The 21,381-nt window shown below is 30.0% G+C and overlaps 3 protein-coding genes across 3 annotated transcripts; 1 reads left to right on the top strand and 2 right to left on the bottom strand.

Moving 5' to 3' along the window:
- Positions 1-1,400: 1,400 nt before the first annotated feature.
- LOC131656564 (uncharacterized) lies at positions 1,401-2,303 on the top strand. Its single transcript, XM_058926256.1, has one exon. The coding sequence runs from the start codon at positions 1,401-1,403 to the stop codon at positions 2,301-2,303; it is 903 nt and encodes a 300-aa protein (XP_058782239.1).
- Positions 2,304-7,964: 5,661 nt separating this feature from the next.
- On the bottom strand, positions 7,965-12,322 carry LOC131654757 (bark storage protein A-like). Its single transcript, XM_058924693.1, has 5 exons — positions 12,091-12,322; positions 11,874-11,941; positions 11,628-11,783; positions 8,902-9,159; positions 7,965-8,413 (listed from the first exon to the last, which is right to left on the bottom strand). The coding sequence occupies exons 1-5, from the start codon at positions 12,320-12,322 to the stop codon at positions 8,066-8,068; spliced, it is 1,062 nt and encodes a 353-aa protein (XP_058780676.1). The 3' UTR covers positions 7,965-8,065.
- Positions 12,323-18,313: 5,991 nt separating this feature from the next.
- On the bottom strand, positions 18,314-21,120 carry LOC131654756 (bark storage protein A-like). The gene is made up of 5 exons (XM_058924692.1): positions 20,814-21,120; positions 20,640-20,707; positions 20,388-20,543; positions 18,905-19,162; positions 18,314-18,790 (listed from the first exon to the last, which is right to left on the bottom strand). Exons 1-5 carry the CDS (start codon positions 21,046-21,048, stop codon positions 18,437-18,439), a joined length of 1,071 nt encoding a protein of 356 aa, XP_058780675.1. The 5' UTR covers positions 21,049-21,120; the 3' UTR covers positions 18,314-18,436.
- Between the last annotated feature and the right edge of the window lie 261 nt (positions 21,121-21,381).

Here is a 21,381-nt window from a genome sequence, read left to right as displayed (position 1 = left end):
TTATTTAATAAATAGACAAAATTTTAAAAATTGAAACGTTCACGGCGTTATTAGATTTATTATAATAGAATAATTTAAAATTAACTCTAATTTTAAAATTTAAATAAACAATAATTATTCAATAAATTATATTTCCAAAAATATTAAATATTTTAATTGTGAAAATTGAAAAGTCCAATCATTATTATGAGACAAATCACACTTTATAACATTTAATTATTATTATCGAATTGGAAACTAAATCACTTTATGTCTTTTGATTATAGTGTAAAATATATTTCATACGTTATACTTTTTCATTGGGCATAAAACAATCACTTTATTACTTTTGTGTCAATACCAATTTACTAAGGAAATTCGCATTGTGCAACACTTAATTATTTTATTATTTTATTTTTCATAATAATCAATGTTATCTTTCATTATTAAGCATAATTATCATTTGTTTTTTTAAAACTGATATTTGACGGGAAGCTGCTATAAATTTTATGTTTGGAAAAATTGACTAATATTTGAAAAATAATATTATTTGAATTGGAAAAATTATTTTATTCAAATATGTAGTTTTACGATTACCTCATCTAGATTCAACTGACTTTTGTTAATTCATTTGAATTCACGGGTGAATGTAAACGTATCTATGAGATACCAACTGTGGACTGTTCATTTTAATGTCCACCTTTTAAATATTTATCTTGCTGTTGTTTTAAATATTATTGTAAGTACGAATCAATGTTTAACAGTTGATGCATATTATTAGTATATATTTGTAACTATGTCATTGTTAACCAATTATTTGTAACTATGTCAATGTTAACCAATTGAAAAATGAATTCAAACTTTACAAATGATGATTTGATAGACATGTGATGTGAATCCAAGCAGGACCCGTGCGATAGCACGGGTTTCTTACTAGTACTATACATAAAATAGAATACAAATATTAATATTATTTAATGGTAATAAAATGATGAATTTAGGTCTATAAATTAAGACAAACAAATCAAATTAGGTGGGGAGTATAACCCGCTGTTTCATTCCAAAAATCAAAATCAAAGAAACGGTAGTAACTAGTAACAATGTAGAAATTAAACAGCAATTTGATTTGATTTTCAAATCAATTAAAATACAAAAAACCAAAAACAAACTCAATCTTTATCCACAACTCTTGGAGGTGGTTTTCTTGTTTTCAAAAGAAGAAGAATGTTTGTAACTTTTATCTTTGGAATATTCGACCTCTTGATAGTAGTGAGAGTTAGGAGCTTTCCTTTTTGTATTGGGGTGGAGCATCCCTTTTGCTCCCTTTAATACATATTGCTTATTTAAAAAAAAACAAAACAAAACCATTTTGCTATACTCATCAAGAAATAATATCTCCGCAAACACATACAAATAAACACATGAATGGAGAAGAAAATAATAAGGAAATAATCTATCATTACCTCCGGCTGCTTTCGCTGTCTCCCCGCCTCCTCGATCCATTTCCTGAAGTGTTCGCTTTTGCTATTAACTCCTGCTGCAGTGTGGAAGATGCAGGTTTCTGGCAAGATGATTTATGGCATTGGAATTTAGCCGGCATTGTTGAGTCCTCAAATCCGGTGGTCCAGAACTTAGGAGGCGAAATTGTTGCGTTGCTGAACAACATAACGCTGACTAGAGAAGAAGAAGACAGCTTTGGATGGTTGAAGAACGATGAAGGTATTTTCACGGTCCGGTCCTGTTACTCCTGGCTGACGGCGGAAACAGCCCTGGATTCTGTTTCTCCCGGTGTGTTGGGGGCTTTATCGAGTTGTTGGAATTCTGCAGCCCCCTTAAAGATGCAGTATTTTGGTTGGAGATTACTTCACGACAGGCTTCCTTCCAAGGACCAGCTTTTCAAACGTGGTATCATTACGGAAATCACCCAACTCAGGTGCGTTTTTTGCTCGTTTGATGAATCTGCAGTGCATTTGTTCGTGTCGTGTCCTTTTGCGGATAACATATGGAGGAAAGTCTATGATTGGATTGGGTCAATAACGGAACTGAGTTTGGATGAATTCAAGTCCTTCCTCTTCAATTGTGAGAAAATCTTGAGCAAGAGGAAACGCAGAGTGGTGTCGGTGATTTGGTTTGTCTCTGTGTGGAGCATATGGCTTATGAGGAACGATATTATTTTTAACAATGTTAGCCCGAGTTTCGTCGATTGTATGTCGGCTATTGTTTTTAGATCTTGGAATTGGCTATCCTCCTTTTGTAAGATTATCGATTGTTGTAATTTCTACACTTGGAACTCTTTTCCTCTCTTTTGTTTTGAGATGAAATAGTTTCTGTCGGTGTTTGTTCTGTTGGGTGAAGCTCCCTTTAGCTTCCTTTAATAGATTGTTTGCCTATTAAAAAAAAAAAAACCGGTTGCACTGATTCGACGATGGATATTCGGTGGAAATCAACGACTCTCATTTCATAGTAATTTTTCTTTTTCTTTTTGGAGGAGAATCATCTAACTTTAGTGCGAAAATTGCACTCTGCGTTTCTCTCTATCTCTCACTAAAACTGCACTTTATCTTCTATTATTTTTTTCATTTTATTTATCTCATAAAAATTGCTTAAAATGAGAGGAAGTTAAAAAATCCAAAATTATAGGATCTGCTTGGTGAAACTCGCTTCTCTCTCACTAAATTATAGCCGCTTTCCTTTTTTTTTTCTTTCTTTCCTATTGGCTATTGCTAGGTAGTTATAATTTTAGGTACCTTGATTATGATTATTTAAATTTCTTTTAGTTTAGTCATCGCAAACATATTTCAGTAAAATGTTAATTAAAATATTCTATAATGAATATATCAAATTCACTTTTGATTTGGTCATTATGTTTTTGAAGTTCATAATTACGTTGATTCTCTTTTAATTTAATTATCACAAATTTTCTATTTAGACTATTTACAATGGAGGTGTTGAATTTTTTTTCAAAAGTTGAATTGGTACAATGGTGTGTTGAATCATATGTTGAAAGTAAGTTGAATTGGTACAATGGTGTGTTGAATCATATGTTGAAAGTGATGTGAATTATTTAGTGTTGAAAACATTCACCATGTTGAATGAAAAATTAGTGGGGGCCACATAATATTTTTGGCAAATTATTATTGGTTGTTGTGAGTGTTTATATTTTTATTTCATGATAATTATTTAATATCATTTATTTTATAGTAAATAAATTATTTATTTATTTTTATTTTTACCAAAATTCATATTTTTTTTGTCTATAAATAGAGACTTGGTTCATTTGATTTGGACACACCAAAAAATTCCACTTTTTTCATAATTTTTCATAATTTTTCATAATTTCAATTGATAATAATATTAATATATAATTAATTTTAATATATAATCATAAAACAAAAATATAAAAGAAAATAAGAATATGAAATAAAAGTAATGGGGTAGGGTGTTGAATTTTATTAAACAAAACTATTGTAGTGAGTAAAAGATGAATGTATGTTAAATTATTAGATGAGAGAGAAGATGATGTGGAGTATAAAAAGTGAAAAAGTAGGGTGTTGAATTTGGAAACCATTGTAAATAGTCTTAGTAATAATATCATGATTGAAACCACTAATAAGCCAACTAGGTCTTTCCACTCCACTAATAAGCCAACTAGGTCTTTCCACTCTCCCTTTCTTTTCTTCTGCAGAGAGAATATCATTGAAGTCTCCCAAAATGCACCACGGTAGATTGGAACTAGCAGAGAGGTTACGGATAAGATTTCAAGTCTTCAAGATGTCCATAAAAACCCGTGATTCTTCAATTTCCAAGTCTAATGTCATGCACTATAACGTCAATATGTTTGCCAGAATAATTTTGTATTTCACAGTGGGTAGTATTCTTCCAAAACACCACCAAAGCTCCTCCCCGACCTTGTCTATCAACCGTAAAACAGCAGTCAATACACAATCGATACTGCAATTTTTCAATTTTATTAGCATAACTTATTGTTTCTTACAAAAAAGTACATCCAGTTTATAGTTTCTGATGAAGTATTTTAAATTCGGAACTGCACTCGGGTTACCTTATCCCCGGAAATTCCAACTTATAACATTCATGGCTCTTGGAAGGCTTGAAAATTGTTGAGAATCAAGTGTGAGTGTGGATCATAGTCCCACATTGAAAATGTGTGTGGTGACTTGAGCATATATAAGTGGGAGAACCCACTCACCTATCACCTTAAGGTTTTAGGTGGAGAAGTGGTGTCTCTCCCACAAAGGTGTGTTGCTCAAAGGAATGTCCCGGAATTATAATGTTGCGCTAACAATGGTATCATGAGCCTTTGGTTCGAGAAAAAGGGATCGGCTAAAACTTGTAGTTGAAGTCAACGGATACAAGTGTATGTGGAAGAGAAGCTTCCACATGAGGGGGAGCATTGTGTAAACTCACACTTGAGGGGGAGTGTTGAGAATCAAGTGTGAGTGTGGATGTCAACGGATACAAGTGTATGTGGAAGAGAAGCTTCCACATGAGGGGGAGCATTGTGTAAACTCACACTTGAGGGGGAGTGTTGAGAATCAAGTGTGAGTGTGGATCATAGTCCCACATTGAAAATGTGTGTGGTGACTTGAGCATATATAAGTGGGAGAACCCACTCACCTATCACCTTAAGGTTTTAGGTGGAGAAGTGGTGTCTCTCCCACAAAGGTGTGTTGCTCAAAGGAATGTCCCGGAATTATAATGTTGCGCTAACAATGGTATCATGAGCCTTTGGTTCGAGAAAAAGGGATCGGCTAAAACTTGTAGTTGAAGTCAACGGATACAAGTGTATGTGGAAGAGAAGCTTCCACATGAGGGGGAGCATTGTGTAAACTCACACTTGAGGGGGAGTGTTGAGAATCAAGTGTGAGTGTGGATGTCAACGGATACAAGTGTATGTGGAAGAGAAGCTTCCACATGAGGGGGAGCATTGTGTAAACTCACACTTGAGGGGGAGTGTTGAGAATCAAGTGTGAGTGTGGATCATAGTCCCACATTGAAAATGTGTGTGGTGACTTGAGCATATATAAGTGGGAGAACCCACTCACCTATCACCTTAAGGTTTTAGGTGGAGAAGTGGTGTCTCTCCCACAAAGGTGTGTTGCTCAAGGAATGTCCCGGAATTATAATGTTGCGCTAACAATTGATGTTGGAATTAGACTCTCAAACCTTTGAGTAATTCCTTATCGTTAAAGATGACAATGAAGAAAAATAGGATTAGGGTTTGCGGAAATATTAAAAGGAGAAGGAGAAAGTATTTTCTGCAGAGCTTCTCTCTGCCCACAAACTACTGTGGAAATTCTGTTATACTACTGTGGAAATTCTGTTATTCACTTGCAACTGCAATTTCTGTGAATACAAGATAATGACTTGATTACAAATAATGAGGGTTACTCCCTATTTATAGATTTAGGTTAGCCTTCTCCCTAAGCCAAAGCCCAAAACTATAAAAGGCCAAAATACCTATTTTGGAACTAAATCAAATCTAATCTATTTTAAATCTAAATCAAATCTATCTAAATTTAAAACTAACAAACTGTTACACACTTCGACACACCTTGTGTTCGAGTAACAACCTGCCTCGACACAAGGAATTACAAATTAACAAAAATCAGCGTCCGCCATTACCATAGTGACATCAGAATCATGATTAAATTGCATGGTTATGTCATTTCCAGCCAGCAAGTACTATTTTTGTTTACCCCGCAGGCTATGCAGTTTCAGTATCTTTGTTTGTGTTTTTTACCAAGCCGAGCTTCAGACCATTAGTATTTGTGCCCTTTGTTCTAGACCTCTTCTTCACACTGTTGCCCAGAATATTGCTTTCCTCAGTGTTCTGATTCCTTTCCTCCACCAGGATGCTTTTTGTCGGTGTTTTGTGGCGGGCTTGATTCTTCATGGAAATTTTGTTAACTGGAATTTTGTTCTTATAGGTCTCAGAAGCATTGTCTATGTTTGCTGCAGTTTCAGGCTTGTTACTGCAATTAAATCGCATCTTTCCCGACATATAGTTGTTGGCTTCGGTAGCTTGACTCTTGACCGCTTCAGTAACTTGACCGAGATTCTGGTTTGTGGTGGTGAGAGCATACAAAACTGAGTTTTTTTCCTTCTGTACACCTTGAATTTCTATGCTTATCCGAATCATTTCCCACCAAATCTTTAAAGAAACTGTTGGCTAGCATTATTTAAGATGAAGGTGTGATTCATCATCATTTAGTAATAAGCTGTGTTCAATGGTAGAAATAAATCACAAATATTGGTTGAGATATTTAAGTATGACGAGACTTGTTTCAAACACAAATTTAAATTGGCAATTTTAGACATAAATTTGAAATATTTTTATTATTAACAAGTATATTTGATATAATTGTACAAAAAAAATCACAAGAAAACATAACAAATATTTGTCATTTATAATATATAGAAATACATGATACAATTATTTATGTTACTATTCCTTTTTACATAATATTTTTGTTTTTTCTATTTAAAAATATAATACATCAGCTAAAATTAGATTATCATTTTTATATAACTTATCCAAGTATATAAAATCACACGGGAAGAAAATGAGTTATTGATCCAAATATGACAATAATTATATAAATGTACTTACGGGAAAAATGTTTGTCATTTATAAATTGATTAAAATATTTTTTATTTGAATGCAAATATTTATTTAATGATTTATTTAATACAACATTAAATAACTTTTAGTTTTAAAGATGTATATTCTCACCTTATCTATTCTACAGAGCCGGCCCTGGACTAGGGCAAGCAGGCCCATAGCCCAGGGCCTAAAATAAAATAGTGGCCTCAAATATTTTAATGTGGGTTTTATGAATTGTAATGATAAATTATTACATATATTTTACTTTTAATTACTATTGCGTGTTGTCTTTATGATGCAGCTGTAATAAAGTTCGGTATCATAGTTGACGTGGTAGGTTCGAATCTTGCAATGAGTTTTAATGTTTTTAACCAGCTATTTTAATAAAATGCCTAAACTGGATTCAACTTACCAATTGAACTAATATTTTTAATTAGCTACTTTGATAAAATGCCAAAAGTAGTTCTGCATATATTACCGATTAAACTAAATAATTTCATTGTTAACTGCTAGTACTTTTTACTATATATATATATATAATATTGTTTTTATTAACTTTTCTAATTTTATTTCTTTAATCTAAATTTTATTATATATAATTATTAGTGGTTTGCTCATGTTTTATAAAAAAAAATTGTTAATTATATTTTATAATAATATATCTAAAATTTTGGATATTAATGTTATTTTTAACTAATTCTTATAAATATATAAATAATAAATTAAATTTATAAGTTTAAAACAATTTGATTTAAGTTAGTCTAACCTAACACAATCTTTATAAGATTTTGTAAAATTTTAATTAATTCAACTTTTTTCTTTTATATCAATTGCAAAAAAAAATTGACGGTTTATCAAAGTGTCACAAAACAATTAATTATCTTTTTGTAATTACTACTAATAATTATTTATAGTTTTTTATAAAAAGATAAATTATTAAATTATTTTAAAATAATATATTAAAAAAAATTAACAACATTAATATTATTTATAACTAAATTTTTTAATTAATTATTCACTTTTTTTAAGGGTCCATTTTTGTTATCTGCCCTGAGCCTAGCGACCGGCCAGATTCTCACCCCTAGTAATAGGTACAATTTGATCACTACGATTTCTCTAATACGACAAAAATGTCTTTCATTTTCATTTTTTTTATCGTTGTCTTGGTCACTCTAAGCAAAATATTTCCACAAGTTTATGTTTTTTTCTCCCCTTATCAAGTCATCATTCAAACTTTATGTAGTCACGATCTTTAATCAACTCTGATGGAACCATAAGATATTTTTGTAAGGCACGTTCATGTTTAAGAAATGTCAATACTTGCTGATTTAGATCAATACATTTATTTAATTATGCTTTATTACATTAGTTCTGGACAACCAAACAAAGAACAATGTTGCTGTGCATCATTGCACTAATAACGAATTATTGAAAACATCACAAAACTGATCACCTCACCACTTAGAAATGGTGAGACAATTGCTTCACAAACTCAATGACAACAGCAACGGAGTTAGTGGCGGCAAGCGGCGAGAAGGTATCAGCCTCGTTCGACTCCGCTGTGCCACCGCCGGCTAAATCAGAAAGAGCCCTAATAGCAATGAAAGGAATCCTTTGCTGCAAGCATATAATAGCAACTGATGCACTTTCCATGTCCACTGGACTCACGTTAAATTTACTGTGAATAAATGTTCTGTATGCTGCATTGTCTAGGAAGAATCCTGCACTTGTTCCTCTCTCCACAAGTACAACCTTTGGTATTGTTGTCAAACATGTGTCTGAATCTATGCACGCCTCTAGCTTCATTTTCTGAAATAATATATTAAAATAAACAAGCATATTAGGGTTTTAAAAAACTGTGGCAACCGCTCGGTCCCTACAGGTGTAGGAACACTAATTACAGGCCGGGCCGGCTCAAGGGCTAAGCCACTAAGTTTAGTGCTTTAGACCTAAAAATTTTGGTTTTAAAAAAGGTCTCAATATTTTTTTATTTAGTTATAAAAATATATAATGACACATTAGTCAACTATATAATTGTAGTTGAGTTGGTAAAATTTAGGCCTCATTTTCTTACGGTCTTGAGATTACAGTCGTCGCACTGTAAATTACCCACAATTTATTCTTTAATATAAAAATGATAAATAACCGAATTGATATATATATATATATATATATATATATATATATATATATATATATATATATATATATATTAATACCATTTTGTCATTATCATTTTCGCGGCAGCTAGACCGTTTTTTAAAACCATTTGTTTATGGAAACTAGGCCGTTTTTACCTCAAGTTTTTTGGCAATACGGTAATACTTGGCATTAACTGGAACCCAAAGAGCATGTTGCCTTTGTTCAGGAATGCCATCAATGGGAAAAATCTCTTCTGGTTGATACCAAAGGCTGTTGAGATGGTTATCAACTGTGACACTGTCGGCAGCACTTATGTTTGAGGTGAAGTCTGAAAATTTGATGAATCCGACGTCTCTTGTGTAGTCTCCATTGTTTTCTAATGGTAACGTATCGTTAGCACCTTGTCCAAATCTCTGCATTATATTAATAAATGACTTAGTCAAGAATCTATATATAGAATGACTCAAAAATGTTTTAAAACACCTAAAATCTTGCTCTTATCATCTAAGAAGTATCACCTCATTGTTTGAAATAAAATAATGATACCATTCAAAGTTAATTAACTAAAAACAATATAAAATTAAAATTATTAGGATATTTGGATTGCATTCTGAAAGTTTCCGATTCAATTTTAGTGGTGTAAAATTAATTTTAGGTGATTTTGAGGGGTTTGTTTTATTAAAAGTGAAATTGATTCTCTTTTAGAATTGATTGTATTTAATGGAAGGTAGAATTTGTAGCTTCTATTTTCAGAATTGATTTTGAGTGATTTTTACACTGAAATTTATAGTTCAACTCACTTTTATATAAATAAATCAAACCATGAATTAATTCTGCCAAATGCAATTCTAAAAAAAATTAATCAAATATTTAATTATGATATTATGATATTTGATTGCACTTTCTATATTGATTTTACTTTTGTTATTTTTAATTAACTTAACTACAAATATTGGCAATCATCAAAGTGCATATTTGGTCACCTATGAAGATTCAAAGGTATGATTTGTCAACTAGAAAAATCAAAATATATATAATAAGCTAATTTCAAATTTTTGAACGTAACAAGTTTTTCAACATTTGACTAATTTTATTTTAATAAAGACATTTTATTAAATAAAAAGGATGAGTTATATAAAATCTAACCTATCAAAAAAATTAGTAAAATTGATAGATGGACATATTTAACTTTAAAAAAATTAAAATCAATCAAATATCATAATTAGTCAATTATATATATATATATATATATATATATATATATATATATATATATATATATATATATATATATATATATATATATATATATATATATATATATATATATATATATATATATATATAGGTGAGAAACATTTTTGTCTAGTGTATTATATCATATACTAAATTATAATCCTATAACTTCTCCCATTAATTTTTAATCTTTCCCTCCAAAAGTTTTAAGGTTAATATTGGTATTTTAACTTCTACAAATTTATAATTAATAATAAATATTAATTAATTAAAATAAAATCATTCACTAAATCAATTTATATAACTAAGTTTTAAGGTTAATATTGGTATTTTAACTTTTACAAATTTATAATTAATAATAAATATTAATTAATTAAAATAAAATCATCCATTAAATCAATTTATATAACTAATTAAATTAAAAAATAATATAAGAAATTAATTAAATAAAATAAACCAAAACGTGGATCTTAAGGTCCTCAGAAATTTATGATAAATAATAAATTAAATAAATAAGAAAAATAATTAATTAAAAATTTATTTTATTTTGGATCACCATACTATGGCTTAACCTTGCACATTTTGAGTTAGTGTGATGTTTCATGGAACTTACATCTTTGAGTTTGAAAGCTTTTCAAATATTCATATTTGTTGGAAATTAAAGTTTCTAATTTCACACATGCAAAATGAAATATGACTTTGTTTTTTACTAAATATTCTCAAAATCTGATTACACGCAAAACGGGAAAAATCCACCAACAAGAAGAAATTACAGACCAATTAGAATTACGATAGAAATAACAAAGGATCTTTGTTAAATGCGTAAAAGCTACAAACGAGATGAGTAATTTCTCCTATAAAAGACCACTTCCAAACCAAAGATTTAATATTCCAAACCTCGTTGCGAAAGCAAATCCCATTCCTACTTAACCAAATAATCCACACGGTCGCTAACCACACTATTTCCAACTTTCTATCTTTCACTTTCTTTTTTTTACAAAAAGAATACCAATCCATGAAACACGATATACACTCTTCTTCCACTACCGCATTATGACTTTGTTGCTCTTGCTTTCTAAAAATAAATCTTCTGTGATTTATTTCTTTTACTCTTTTGTATATAGTTTTATTTTAATTTGTTTCATATATGTATTCTAATGTGTTGTTTGGTGTGTTTGAACAGGTAGTACCCTTAGCTCTTCAAAAGTTGTTTCTGATGAACAATTTAACTCCTCTAAAGTGACACTCAGTAGTACTAATTCACGATCATAATATATTTTAATGTTATGTTTTATTTGCTATAGCATTGTCTTACATTTCTTGATTGCTTTTAATTAAGTTAAAATTATACATTAATGTTTTATTAAAATTTAAAGTATTAAGTTGTTACTAATTTTATATTATCAAAATTATTAAATATAAAAAATTATATAATTTAAATATTTTATATACTAATTTAAATTATAATATTTATACATAATAAATCAATAAAATCTATCCGTGCATCGCACGGGTAGACGGCTAGTTACTATTAAAACTATTTAGTTCAATTATAGTTGTTTTAAAACTTTTTACATTTTATTATTTTTAATTTTTGAAGAAATTATTTTTATTATATATAGAAATATTTTCTAATATAATATACCTGCCAACTCCAAAGTCCCAAATGAGCCCAATAATTAGGAATAGCAACATCTCCAATATGCAAGGAAGGATTTGCATTTCCAGCAATACCATAATGAACAACTCCATCTATATTAAAAAAGCTTAACAGAAGCTGTGTTGTTATTGCTGCATTTATCTACATTTCATACATTAATACAAAAATATTAGACTAATTAAATAATTAATTATATATAAACTTTAATTAATTTAAAAAGTGAAACCATACCACACTCAATCCAGTCATGACTAATATAACAGGTTTGTCACTGATGTATCCAAAACGAAATCTCCTTCCTTTGTCAATAGCCATAAATAAAGGTATTAAGCAAATTTAAAATATAAATTACTAATAGATTTTTACCAAAAATAAATAAAATAATTGTTCATATATCTCAAATTTAAATATTGTTAGGTGTAAATTGCTTATTAAAAAAAATTATTACCCGAAAAATCTATGGTGGTGTTAGGAGTATAGCCTGGATTTTGAAGAAGAGGGTTAAGTTCAAAAGAATTTGGTATGACTAAACCCAAATAAGGACCCTCTTTGTTGAGTTTAGCTATTTTGTTTTGTAATTTTGGTGTTAAAGCACAACTCACTAATGAATTTTGGACATTAAACCACATAAATGTTGCAAGCAACATGAACAAGACTATTCTCCCATTAGTAGCTGCCATTTTTGACCTACACTTGGGAAGATAAGAAATGTGGGAGTTGAGTAATATGTATGACCCAAATGGTTTGGTTTATATAGAGAATAAAAAGAAGAGTAATCCATGAAGGAGAGACACACAATTAATATTTAAATGTGAGTTTAAAGATATTTTACTTAATACGAACCTTTGAATGGTATTAGATGCCTTTTAAAAAAAAAAAAAAAAGAATATTAGATGATCTTTATTACTTTGATAGAAACCTTTCATTTAATAGATTAAAGTAATATTTTATTTTAAAATATCAATTATAATAATTATTAATCACTTAAAATTTTAAAATATTTGATCGATTTTCAATGGTGTCACATGCAAGTATACATGTTATTAATTATAGCAAGTAATAAATATAAGAATATGGTACCCACATGAATTGTTACTCCTTAGATATTACTTTTGTATTCTTTCAAATTAAGAAAGAGTAGAGAAAATAATAATAGGTGATGATTTGATTTCAGCTTTCACTTAGAATAATACTAAACTATAGAGAAACGTGGCGTAAAAGTATTAAGAGTAATAGAGTTGAGCTTTGATCCATTAATATCTTTAGTGTAGTTATGTGTTTATGATGTGTGGTGTCGTGAAGTGTAAGGTCGGAAGGGTCTGGTGGTGTATTTCTACATCATTCAAAAACATGTATAAGAGGACAAGGAAAACAAATCTCTAAGCTCCACTTGTAACCTTAATATACGTCTGTTAAATGTTCTGATTATCCTTAATGGTTACAGTTTCTTATCTCTAAGCAAACTAGGTCAAGTGAATATCTCTATCCTACTCTTTCAACCATTTTTACTCATGAAATACACTTGTTGTTGGATCTCTCACAACAACAAGGTGTTACCTATTTCTAAGTTGATCAATCAAAGAAACGCGTTTTTAGATATTGTAAACACATGGTAAAGTAAGCACTAACCACACAATCATATAACATAAACACAACTTAATATTGATATTACATTGCTCAACTATAAAAGGTTTAGCTCATAGTGACCTAAGTACAAGCTACATACATGGTTATCAAAGGAAACATCTTAAGACAATAAAATGAATAAAAGATATAAACCTAAGAGGAACCTTGGAGTGAGACTTGAGTCTGTTAATCTTCAAGAGAAAACTCCAGTCGCACCAATGGTCATCAACCAGTACAGACTTGGTTCATGGGAGAAACTCTTTCACACTTCTGCTATTCACGAACTTTGATTGTTGTAATGGTATTTTGGAATTTGCTGAACACTTTTCAATGTTCAATCCAACTCTATTAGTAGACCAAGGATTAGGGTTTTTATATAGCATTGGATCATGGGTTTATGTTCATGAAATTACATCAAGCTCACGCAACAACTAATTCTTCAGCATAGGTTTAAGGAATCTTCGTACCAGGCAGACAACAGTGGGAGACAAGGTGTAATGTGGCAGACAGTCAGAGCAGGTGCAAGTGACGCTCTCTGCAGGATCAGCATACTATTGTACTAACTTTTGTCTTCTAGTGCTACCACTCTTATCATTGAATTTGAAAATTTTCTTTCTTATTTTCAGCACCACCAAGTCTTTCCCTCCATTTAGTATTTCCTTCCACGTTATCCTCACTAGCTAGCAGTTCATATAATATCTTCCCAAGATCTAAGTTCCTTCACCTCATACTCCATCAGCAGACTAGTTTAGTCTTGCCTCAGTTTGACTCTGCTAACCTCTGCATACACATAACACAAATTAAACTAAAACGGGAGCATCTATTTTTCTCCACACTATTTTGACTAAGACGTTAAAATTGCAGGAAATTTTAGCAAATAACAGAATATAAACTAAACTAATAACTACAAAGGCATGTATTAACTCACAAAATGTGGGTTAACAATATTAAATATTATTTTTTTTCTTTACAAATTATTTATCACTGTAGAAATTAAAACAATATTCTATATACCTTTTCAAACAATAGTTGTATATAATTAAAAAATCATTTATCTATTCCATTGCTACCCTTTAATTATGCGACATATCATCATCACAATTTCTAAAATCAGTCATCAAGAGAGACATGATTGCTATTATAATATCGAAAATAAATATCTTACATGCCTTGATACATGTAAACTCAATCTATACACTAGAATAATCTTTCCTAAGGGAACGACCCCTCATAAGGTTGGGGTCCCGCAAAACAAGTTAAAACTGCTTTAGCGAAACTCTTGGCAAATGAGGGATTACATCACTTGGGAAAGGGGTCTACGAGTTCAATTCCTCAACCCTAGAAGACTCACAGCAAGTCAAATCAATTAGTTTGTGGAATCTGAACCCCGACCTCTTAAAGTTTTTTGTGATGATAAAATATTTCAACCTAAATGTTCAACCTTACTCTTCAACAGAGGTTTGGATTAAGATATTTGACCTTGCGCAAGAATATTGGCGTCCAAATTTTTTTTCCTTAGGAAGTTATGTAAGCACGCCTATATGTATTGATTAATTCACAAACAAGCCAAAATTTGACAAGGAATTTGGTCATTATGTTAGATTATTTGTGGACACTGGCCTAAGGAAGCCAACAATTCATAGAGTCTTAATTATTAAAATATGGTGACTATTGCACCTATTGTAACTGTATATGCACATATAATCAGTGTGCAGAAAGATAATGCAATTGATAGAAAATTTGTAGACCTTTACCAGAACAAACCAACCTACCCAGTTGTGAGAAAAAACAATAAACAGACAGACACAACTTAAAAAAAACACTACACATGTCCAAACTCCTACAATTAGTCCTTGAAATGAAACATCCAATCAGTTTCAAGATTATTGTTGATGATGTTGAAGTAAACAATGACATTTCCAAATAACGAACCACCAAAAACCCTGTGGAAGTCACAGGTCTTAATCCTTATAGCCTCATTCAAGAATATGATATAGTTTGCTCAAGCTCCGAATTTGTTGATGCAACCCAGTTGGACAACCAAGAGGATACACTAATACTATACTCTCTTTTAGTCATCCTTTAAAGCCTCTACCTATAACTCCCTCTATAGTTAATAAGGACATGGATTTCCTCCAAACCTCATGGGCCAACTTTTGCAGGCTTAGACCCTAACCTACATATTAGTCCCATAGAGAACGACACCAACCTTCCAGATTATTTCCAAGTTACCCTGAACCTAGATGAACCTTTTCAAAAAGTCACCTTAAATTAAAAAAAAAAAAAAAACAAAGCATGAGATGAAAAGTTAAAGTGTGTCACTAGGTTAAGTTTTGGTTCACTCAACTAAAAAAAAGAATTTTTGTAATGTTGGGGGGTCTTTCCAACTTTCCAACAAGATTGGCTTTAAAAAAATCCTTAAAGTCTATAAATCAGATTTTTTTATCATTGTTTATCCTTGGATGTGCTTAAGAAACATCTCTCATAACTGGCTTCATAACATTAACATAGGAATGAAGATTTTTTCAACCAACACTAGACAAAACATGCTCCCTCAACATATGGTGTCTTTATTCCAATCATTTAAGCCTTACTATAATAAGCTCTGATGAGCAACATGTCACTTTCTCTTTTCTAAATAATAACAACATTTTTGGAATCAATGGTATCCATACCTTAACTAATTACTTGAAAAGAAAACAAAAACACAAAACAACATAATCACCTACTAAAAAAATAAGAAACCAAAATATTTGCGTTATCAAGAGAGAAAGCTCATAATCAGCTCAAAAGAGAACCAGAAACAAACTCAACCAAACCACCACCATTAGAGAATGGGACAAAAATTGCTTGCAACTAAAAACTCATTCAAATGATGGGGTCTTCTTGTCACTCAAAATAGGAACAAGAGTACTGAGGCACCTTGGCAAGATACCACTTCAAGTAAGGGAAGATGAATTTATTAAAAAAAAACCCTTATTTACCGTTATTCCTAAAAAGATATAATCATTTTAGAATTTTCAGATGAGCCAAGCTACGACATGTTAAACAAAATCAAATTAGATTTAGCTCAACACCTACTATATAATAATCTAATAGCCTTTAAAGCCAAAGAAAGATTACTAGGTAAATCCAAAAACCAAACTAAGCCATCTAAAATTATATACCATAAGTTGGCCATCACCTCATAGGTAACAAAAATATGAGTCATCATCTCAGGAGCACCTAGACAAAAAGAGCAAGTGATGACAAGTTTATCTGAACTAAGCCGAGGCTTGAACACATTGGCTTAAGTGAGGATTATATCTCAAAAAAGTTATCATATAAAGACAACCACCTTAGAAGGTGTACGACTCTCTCAAACGTAAGAAAAATGAATAATTTTTAAATTATTTTGAAATTATTTTTAATTTATGATAAATTTTAAAATCATTTTAGAATTTTCAGATGAGCCAAGCTACGACATGTTAAACAAAATCAAATTAGATTTAGCTTAACACCTACTATATAATAATCTAATAGCCTTTAAAGCCAAAGAAATATTACTAGGTAAATCCAAAAACCAAACCAAGCCATCTAAAATTATATACCATAAGTTGGCCATCACCTCGTAGGTAAACAAAAATATGAGTCATCATCTCAGGAGCACCTAGACAAAAAGAGCAAGTGATGACAAGTTTATCTGAACTAAGCCGAGGCTTGAACACATTGGCTGAAGTGAGGATTATATCTCAAAAAAGTTATCATATAAAGACAACCACCTTAGAAGGTGCAAGAGTACTCTCTCAAACGTAAGAAAAATGAATAATTTTTAAATCATTTTAAAATTATTTTTAATTTATGATAAATTTTTTTAAGCAAACAAATATAAAAAATTGATAAAACAATTTTAATAAGGTTTATAAATATTTTTTTCTTTTAAAAATAATCAACTCTTTTGATAAAATAAATTTATTTGACAAAAGTGTGCATATCACGTCAGTACCCTTGTGAACGCACGGGTAACACACAAATACCGTATAAACGCACGGGTAACTCACTAGTACCGTGTGAACGCACGGGTAATCATACCAATATTCGTGCGAACACACGGGTTTTAACATTTTTGTGCAATTAAAAAAATAAAAGTAAAACTTATTAGTTATACTACTAACTTTTTATTTTTTTAAATATTTTAAACCGTAGTCCAAATTTTAATAAATGAAACATTAAACTTAATTCTTTTATATCATTCTCTTTTTGGCCTTTTATGTAAAATTATGTATCTATTGATTTTTAACTAATTTTAATTTTGAATATTTATTTGTCTCATTTAATAAACTTTATAAATTATTTTATTATTACAACTCTATGAATCCTAAAAAAAAATATTTGTCACAATTTTTTTTACAAATTATGTGTTTAATAGTTTTTCTTAACAATAAATGTTTTTTACAAATTATTTATTTGAATTTTCATGATAAATTGATGATATATCAGTGGTCCACACCAGAATTCGTGCGGACGCACGAGTTTCCCACTAATTTGTAGTAATGATCGGTGAAAAATCAAATTTTGTGATTATTTAGGTTGACTAGTATGCACACACTCCGGTACCCTTGAATTTGGTTGGGTACTGATACCTTTCTCCAATCAAATTAAGATATTCAATGTCACATCATTTCTTAATATTATTATTTTTTTAATTAAAATGTTAAATTAATTAACACTAAGGATAGATGTACCCAAGTAAAATTTAAGGGTACCAACTTTTATAATTTGATTGTTACATGATTATATTATGATAATATCTGATTTTGTACCATAACATGACTTAGAGTTCAAGAATCAAAGAAGTCTACAACTTGAATTCAATCAATATATGATGCAGTCAAAAACTCAAATCTAAGACTTTCAATCTATTCATCTCAAGGTTGTTTTTAATTATTCACTTCTCATCTCACCATCTTTTCAATTGTAAGCTTTATGTTAATTTTACCTTATGAATAGCAAACATTTCTCCATCTTAAAATGAGTTTTCAAAATCAAATGTAAACTCTTGCAGATTTAGATTAATGCATTCATATATGCTTTATTATATTCCGGACAACCAAACCAAGAACAAAGTTGTTGCCTACTTGTGCATAACTGCACTTCTTAAGGAATATTGAAAACATCACATAACAAGATTACCACTTAGAGTGGCCTGACAAGAGCTTCACAAACTCAATGACCACGGCAACAGAGTTAGTGGCGGCGAGTGGCGAGAAAGTATCAGCCTCGTTCGACTCCGCGGTGCCTCCTCCGGCCAAATCAGAAAGAGCCCTAATAGCAATGAAGGGAACCCTTTGCTGCAAGCATATAAGAGCCACTGATGCACTTTCCATGTCAACTGGACTAACGTTAAACTTGTTGAAGATGAAGGTTCTGTATGCTGCATTGTCTAGGTAGAATCCTGAACTTGTTCCTCTGTCCACTAGCACAACCTTGGGTGTTGTTGTCAAGCATGTGTCGGAATCAATGCATGACTCTAGCTTCAGTTCCTGAAAAATACATTCCAACAATCATAATAAGGGATCAATTTCACTGTCCATTTGCGAGGGGCCATATCAGAACTTAATTCTGTATAGACTGGTTCAACACAGAAATTGTTTTACCTCGAGTTTTTTAGCAATAAGGTAATAGGTGGGATCAACTGGAACCCAAAAAGCATGTTGTCTTTCTTCAGGAATGCCATCAACTGGAAAAATCTCTTCTGGTTGATACCAAAGATTGTTGAGATGGTTATCAACTGTGACACTGTCGGCAGCACTTATGTTTGAAGTGAAATCTGAAAATTTGATGAACCCTATCTCCCTTGTATAGTCTCCATTGTTTTCTAAGGGCAATGTATCAGCAGCCCCTTGTCCATATCTCTGCATTCATTGTTCAGAGTTGATTAAATATATAATTTGTTAATCTATAATTACTTTCTTAATTTTTATTATTTTGTTAAGTGTCATATATTTAGAGGAGAGGCATTATAATTTAAGTGTAACTAACTTTCTTAAAATATTTCTTATTCATAGATATTTTTATTTTATTTTTCATTTTTTTTAAAAAAGTTAAGGGTATTAATAAGAGATATATTTTAATAAAATATAAAATAAATATATTAAAAAATTTATAAATCATCTTATATTAAGTAACATATAAAAAATTATTAAAAATAAAATGAGTATTTTTTAAGCAACAATAAATGTATTAATGTATTTATAGTAAACACTTTAGCACCTTTAAAAAAAATGTTAAGTAAATAATTTTTATAGTAAATAATTTTAATTGGTCCTTATATATTGATATTTAACATGTTATTTAAGACTTATTTAAATAAAAGTATTTAAATTAATCATTTAAATTACAAATCTAGAAAATTAATATAGTGTCTTCACAAAACAAATATTTATGTCTCTGTGTCCAAATCTGTAAAATTAATACTCATCTCTGTCTAATAGGAGATCTTTTTTTTTTTAGAAAGCTCTAATAGGAGATCTGATAGTAGGTCAAATAAACTGCTTGATTCTTTTTCTTTAATATTTTTTTCAAATCACCAGTTCTTTTTTATTTCTCAAATCAATCTCATATATGCAATGTGATTTTATTTTAGCATTTTTTCCGTTTTTGTGTAAATTTCAGAACATTGAGGAAAAAAATTTATTCTTCAATTCTTAAAAACAACACGTTTTGGTTGTAATGACTTGTTAGTTGTTAGCTGTTGTCCATGTCTTAGTAAGAATGTACGAATCATTTTTGTCTGGTCTATATTATTTTACTTTATGATATTCCGTATCATATTTCACTGTATATGAATTTACACATTAATATAATATTATTATATAAATATAACACGTGAGTTTTGTATGGACAAATAGAAAACCCAAAAGAAGATAATACTCCTTCGGTTTTTATTTCTCCTTTTTAAATTTTTACACAATTTTATTATATTAGAAAAATAAAATAATTACTAAATAATAATATTATAGAAAAATAAAATAATTAAGAAATAATAATATTATAGAAAACAGTAATAATTTAAATAAATTATAAAATAAATTCAGTTTTTTTTTATAGAATATATAGAATTATTGCCCTGTATAGTACCTGCCAGCTCCAAAGTGCCAAATGAGACCAGTAACGAGGAATAGCAACATCTCCAATATGCAATGAAGGGTTTGCATTTCCAGCAATACCATAATGAACAACTCCATCTATATTGAAAAAGCTTAGCAGAAGCTGTGTTGTTATTGCTGCATTTATCTACATTTTATACATTAATACAAAAATATTAGACTAATTAAGTAATAATAAGTTATAATAATAATTAGTTATTAATTAATAATTATGAAATCTTACCACACTCAATCCAGTCATGACCAATACAACAGGTTTGTCCCCAATGGATCCAAAACGAAATCTCCTTCCTTCATTATTAGCCATTAAAAATATATATTAGGAGAATCAAAATATATATTTTTTCCATAATTATTAATTTGCTGTTGATGGTAGTTATTATAAATTAGTTGTTACCTGCAAAATCTATGATTTCGTCACTAGCGGTATAGCCTGGATTTTGAAGAAGAGGGTTAAGTTCAAAAGAGTTAGGTATGATTAAACCCAAATAAGGACCCTCTTGGTTGATTTTAGCAATTTTGCTTTGTAATTGAGATGTTAAAGCACAACTCACAAATGCATTTTGGGCATTAAACCACATGAATGTTGCAAGAAACATGAACAAGACTATTCTCCCATGAATTCCTGCCATTTTTAGCACTATACTTAGACACACTCAAAGGAAGACAAGAACTGTGGGATTTGAGAAATGAATGAACCGAGAGGGTTGCTTATATAGAGAGAAAAAAATTTAATAGAAACATAATATATTAAAAAATTGGAAGTAAATGTCAGAAATAATGAGATAAGAAACAGACTCACACCATCAAAAATACATCATCAACATAACAAAAAATTTTGAGGTACCACTGTACTTATAATTTAATTAAAAAAAATATTACTATAGTATGTGTCTTTATAAGTGTATTGTTTTAAATATTATTTGTCTTAAATTATTTTTTGACTTTAAAATATCAACAAAAAA

The sequence above is a fragment of the Vicia villosa genome, linkage group LG3, assembly GCF_029867415.1.
Source record: "Vicia villosa cultivar HV-30 ecotype Madison, WI linkage group LG3, Vvil1.0, whole genome shotgun sequence".
Classification (NCBI taxonomy): domain Eukaryota; kingdom Viridiplantae; phylum Streptophyta; class Magnoliopsida; order Fabales; family Fabaceae; genus Vicia; species Vicia villosa.
This window is presented reverse-complemented; position numbering and strand designations above follow the sequence as displayed.